This window comes from Protobothrops mucrosquamatus, unplaced genomic scaffold, assembly GCF_001527695.2.
Source record: "Protobothrops mucrosquamatus isolate PMUCROS unplaced genomic scaffold, P.Mucros_1.0 scaffold733, whole genome shotgun sequence".
Taxonomy (NCBI): Eukaryota; Metazoa; Chordata; class Lepidosauria; order Squamata; family Viperidae; genus Protobothrops; species Protobothrops mucrosquamatus.
Genome location: NW_015387007.1, coordinates 227,513 through 233,526, shown reverse-complemented (window position 1 = coordinate 233,526; position 6,014 = coordinate 227,513). Strand labels below are relative to the sequence as shown.

General features: G+C 40.8%; 1 protein-coding gene across 1 annotated transcript; it reads left to right on the top strand.

Moving 5' to 3' along the window:
* Window positions 1-616: 616 nt before the first annotated feature.
* On the top strand, window positions 617-3,633 carry ACOT13 (acyl-CoA thioesterase 13; the record flags this gene model as incomplete). The annotated part of the gene is given in 2 exon segments (XM_015818388.1): window positions 617-801; window positions 2,623-3,633. Coding segments are annotated over 2 exon segments (348 nt in total), but the record flags the coding sequence as incomplete, so codon positions are not given.
* Window positions 3,634-6,014: the final 2,381 nt, after the last annotated feature.

The following is a 6,014-nucleotide window of genomic DNA, read 5'->3' as shown; positions in this document are numbered from 1 at the left end:
ACAAAAGAAATATATAAAGAAATGACTTTCCCCTTCACCGCAACAGGTATAAACAATGTTCAGGGAAGCTTTTATCAGTCAAGATCTGAAACGGGAGAACTACATTATCAACCTAGAGATTATTGAGTGGGTTAATTCATATATGTATCTATATACTACTAAAACTCCTTTTGTGATTATCTGTGTCCCTATTTGTACTTCAATGGTGTATTGTACTGCAACAAAATTTGAATCAAGGTACTTAAAATGTACTAATTCTAAAAATGTATAAAAAAATCCAAGAATTGAAATTTCTACAATGTTCAGATCAGTTTTATTTGCAAAGTTATGGCCTCCCGGGGGCAATTGCAGCAAAAGAATCTACCATCATCCAGGTAAAAGAGAGTTACTTTGGAAAGAACTTCCAAGAAGTACAAACTTATCCTCTGCCCAATATTTAAGTAAATTTGCAAATAAAGTAACCCAAAGTTATTCAGGGTGTGTGAATGCTGACTGAAAGTGGAAGTAAAGTAGAATGGAATTTTTATTCCACTCAATAGAAAGCCAGCATGTGCTTATAGGGTGCAGATAAAATTCACTGGGACATTATGGAACTAGATTTCTATTTCTCTTCCAGATGAAGGTTGTCTCCGCAAACCCTGGAAAAGTTGTCTGTGAAATGAAAATTGAAGAACAGCACACAAACAGAGGAGGAACTCTGCATGGGGGCCTGACAGCAACTTTAGTAGATATTGTGTCAACAGCTGCATTAATATATACTGAAAGAGGAGCACCTGGCGTCAGTGTGGACATGAACATTACGTAGGTATCAAACTTGGCAAAAGTTATTTCCATGCTTATTTCCTTTTATCTGAGCCTTCATTCTGCACTGACTGTGACAAATCCAACTTGTATTAATTCCAAGACATCATCAGTCCAGTCCAATGCTGTGATACTACTGACTGTGTAAATTTAAATACTTTTTGGAAAACTAGATTTCTATATCCAGATTCTTCAGGGGTTCTAAAAAGTAGTGAAACATTCATTAGTCATGCTTTTGTTTTGAAGTACCCAAATCATTATTTTAGCTTTATTTTTGTAGTAAGCCATTACTATTCATTACTATTACTATGCAAGGAAGTGAAACAAGAACTAACAGACCCATCTGCCCAATCCCCAATCTCGAGGGAGAGGTGTCTGTGGCTTCAGAGGAATGTGGAGAAGAGCAGGCCGAGGCAGGCCAGGGCTCTTCTGGAGTGGAACAGGTTGAACAGGAGAGACAGAGTTCAGGCGATGAGCAAGGGCCACCCCCACCTGATCCTAGAGCAGGGAGAATAGAGAGAAGGAGGGAACAACGCAGGCAGGCTCAACTACTGGGGAGGAGAGCATTCTGCCTCTCTCCACAAGGCACACCTGGAGACTGAGATTTAAGGAGATGCTGTGGGGACAGGCATTTGTCGAGAACAAATGCTGATTCCTTGGAGTTTTGTGTGTGTTGTTGCTGATCTCTTGTTCTGTGACTTCTGCTTGGAAACCCGGAAACTCTGACCATTGGACTGGCTGACAACGTTGCTTGGATGTTTAAAGATCTCGGATTGTATTTTGGCTTCCCTTCTGAAACTGCTCAGGCAAGTGTGTATTCACACAGGCTCCTTAGGTTTATGATGTATGTGTCATTCCTTCTTATCTCTGTGGCCTTGAGTAAATTCCTCTCCTAATCAGACTATATGTGAAACCACTTGCAGCCAGAGGTGTGTGTGTCTTCCTTTGTTTGGAGGTTTGCCAGAAATGTGGGAGCATTTGGGGAAAATTTGAAGCAATTAAAGGGTAGTTTGAATTGCCAGCTGACTGCATTGCCTCTGTGCTGTGCCCTGGGTCATCACACTAGCTCAGTATTCCATATTTACATATAGTAGCAGTCCAACTTCAGGTAGAATCTTTTCCTGATCATATTGGAGATTGGATGAGGTGAGCAGCGTGATGGCCTAGAGGTGGAGCTCTTGCCTGTCAGGAGGCTATGAGTTTGATCCTAGGTAGTGGGAGAGGCGTCACAAAGGGGATCCAGCCAGTGAACGCTCAGCTCCATTCAATTGTCCTGACTCCACCTTGATGCAAGGATTACAGGATTGTTAAAAGAAAAAAAAATGGAGATTGGACAAGGATTCTCTGGATGCAACATATACATTTTACTCTTATGTCTGAAAGCTTCTCCAAACCTATCACTCTGAACAACATCCTTTTCACTGCATTCTGTTTTAATGTACGTGTCATACAGAAAGATTTTTATATATGCAAAATAGAATTAAGAAATTTAGGGTGGCACATATCATTCTGCTCTCCCCAAAATAGTGTTGGATAAGCATGACTAAAAGTGATGGATTGGGTCCCTCTGCGAATATCTCAGCTAAGCAGATACAAAAATATCCAACAATTTATTCAGTACTCTTTTTTTTACTTTTATTAAACAATCAAAAAGTTGCTTAGGCAGGAAATTTAGTGGCTGATTTTAATTCAGTCTCTTTCTTCTGTCGCCCTGCCTCAGAACGCTTAGAGGACAGTTGTAAGGGTGACGTGAAGGATGACAACAACACATATTGCCTTTCATTGTAAATGTAAGAAATATTTTTCCCTTCTGTATTCTAGGTACATGTCATCAGGTAAGATTGGAGAGGAAATCCTGATCACTGCTGAGGTTCTGAAGCAAGGAAAAACTCTGGGTTTTGCCAATGTGAATTTAACAGATAAGGCAACAGGAAGATTGATAGCTCAAGGGAGGCACACCAAGCACCTGGGACACCAGTCATAAAAAAATAAAATAAAATCCCGAGAAATCCAAGAACATAGGATGGAGGAGTGTATCACAGCAAGTTTCAAAAATTGAGGTGCAGTCGTTGGGTAATGAAATAATATTGCAACATTGAATTCTGTTGTTTAAATTAAATTGTTGGCCCAAGGTCAGATGTGCTGGTGTATAAATGCATACACATGTCTGTACCTGTATTTATATTTATGTGTCTAGGGTGGATGAATAAGATCTGCATTTTGTTTGCTAATAGAACATACATGTTAAGTAAATGTTTCTCCTGCTAGGAAAAATAGTACAGTGGAGCTAATATAAGTGTGAACCTTGAAGCACTGAAGAAAAGATGCAGAGAAAACAGTTTTTCTCCTGAAACTTAAAAGTTTGCTTTTGAGTTTCAGTTGTGGGAGGGACAGATGATGACAGCTTCTAAGCCACTGTTTCTCAGCCTCAGCAATTTTTAAGCATGGTTGGCTGAGGAATTGTAAGAGTTCAAGTCCACATATCTGCAGGTTGCTGAGGTTGAGAAACACTGTTCTAAGCACTGGATTGAATCAAGAAGAGAAGCTGTTTCTCTCCCCCCAGATGTAATTCTTCCCCTGCAGCTCTGGGAAAGACAAAACACTCAGGGAAGTGGTTTTCCATCTTTGGGAAGAGCATAAAAGGTGATGCTAGTAGCTACAAGGAGGGTTTTCAAAAAGGTAACATGGGATTCAACTCACTGTATTTGCAGGGACTCCAGTTGCCTTTTGTATTGGTGCCTTTAAGCCACGGGATTCACCTGAATGTATTTCTTTTAATAGAGTGTTGAATGAGTGCCCACCTAATAAAACAAGGTGAAAGTCCGAAATCTTTTAAATGGCAGTATTCTTTCCAAAAGAATTTGTTTTGTTAAAAAGTACTGAGTGGGATGAGAAAGGCTGCTGCTGTTCAATAACATTTTGATGTAGACATTTTAATTTCAGTGTAAAATCATTTCTGCTATGCTTACCACAACACCAGCAAGAACATTTTATCCCTTACTTTGGCACACATGCTTACACCTTTTTATTCAAAGACTATCCCAGAATCAGCTACACTGAATGTAGATGAGTGCAGAAAAAGGCTAAGTGGTGGAAGGAGAAAGCAGAGGCTTGTGCATGAGTTACCTTGGGATAAGAGGGACGGTCAATAAATGTAATAATAATAATAATAATAGCTTGGCCCTTGTGATTTTGTGCCTGTGGGACTTCTGGATGCTGTTATTTTGTGATACTTGGCTAATTATATTTCAGACATTGAATTGCTCTTTCCGTTGCTCATGATCCCATAACTGTGATGATCTCTAGAAAGATTTCTAAAAGAAATTCCTTGCATTGCTCAGCTTCTGCCTAGTGATTTTACTTGGGTTCACTGCTTTATTGCAGCTGAGGGTGGCTATTCACTGCAGGTGGCAGAACTTAGCAAGCTTGGCTTAATTTGAAAAAAAGCTAAGAGGGTCAGTCCTCTTTAGTAATTGGACAGCAGAGCACTGGGAAATCTCAGGGCTGTGGGCTATATATTTATTTGTTAAATTTATTCACTGCCTATCTCGCCACAGGACTACCCTGGACAGCTTACAACAGTAAAATGGGAAAATAATTAAAAAATGTAAACATAACAATAGCAAAGCAATGAAACAATAAAAAGAAACAAGGAAAATACTATAAGAATTTAAAAAGATAGGTGGAGGGAAGCAAAAAGCATGGGGGGGTTGCGGGGGGGAAGTGCGATCAGCTAATTAGTCAGCACCTGTATCTTGTAGCCACCTCCAGTGTGGTCCTCTCTTATTGAGTCCTCTCTTTAGGTCAATGGTGGCAAACCTATGGCACGGGTGCCAGAGGCAGCACTCAGAGCCCTCTCTGTGGGCACGCGCGCCGTCGCCCCAGTCCTAGGCCTTCAGCTGGGTTTTATAAAACTTTTTTGCTATAGGCTTCCGCCGCCGTGTGCAAAAAAAAAAAGGTTCAATCAATGAGTCAATTTCAACTTCTCGCGGGAAAAAAAAAAGATCTTGCAAAGTTGGAATTGATTGATTGAACTTTTTAATCCCACCCAGTCTGCCGTTACCACAGCAGCCACACCCACCCAATGGGCCACACCCACCCGGCACCCAACAATGCATAAGTGGGTTTGGGGTTGCAGTTTGGGCACTCGGTCTCTAAAAGGTTCGCCATCACTGCTTTAGGTCATTTCAGCACCCAACTCTCTTACATTTTGACGTGTCCCAAGACTTTTTCATTGATTGTGAATTTGCTTGAAGATAAATATGCCTCTTGTGGTTTTCAGCAAATTGCAGTATTTGTCTTTTTAGACTGTTCCTCTCCAGCTTATTCAGAGATTAGATACCTGCATCAGTGAAATCTACCAGGATTGTATAGGTGGTGGACTAGACTGTGGAAATAGATTACCATAGTTTCCTGAATTAGGTCACTTATTCATATCTTGCTCATGTCCCAAATGGATTCTTCTAACGAGCTCTACATGGGGCTGCTCTCGTAGAACATCCAGAAGCTGTAGCTGGTCCAGAATGCAACAAAACAGGTGCACTTTGGAGAACCCATATTAATACCTCAGTTTCCCAAGTTCCTAGGGTGCTTTCAGAGGCAATTTGGGTTGCTGCTTATCACCTACAAAGGTACCCATGCTTTGGGACTGGATTGTTTGAAAGGTCACCCCTCCGATTCTGTCTATTTGTCCATGCAGGTTGTCTACTTGTCCATGCAGGTTGAAACAGGAGGCATTGATTGAAAAATGTCATCTTCTGGAACCAGAAAGTGGGCTTTTTTGGTTGCAGTGCCTGTCCTTTGGAACACCATACCTATTCCATCCGTTCCAAAATTAGATTGGTCCAAACCCTGCCAGCTTTTCGGAAGGATTTGAAGACATGGATGGAGATTGAATGTTCACTAGGAACCTACATGGTGGGGGTTGTGGTTTACTGTAGATTGATTTTTATGTCTTTCCAGGTTTAATAAGCTGTCACTTTGGTGTTCATTGCATTGCACTTTTAGATGTTGGCCCCCTAGTCACCATAATGAGATGGGTAGCTTATACAGATAGTCAAGTGATGATTGTAATGGAACCTACACATTATGGTTGTCAGTGGTAATGGTTGTAAATGGGTCAGTTGTGACCTATTTTAGCGGTGTTCATTAAGCAAATGCTGTGACTTTAAAACAAACGTTACGGTGATTAAGTGAATGCCATGGTCACTAAG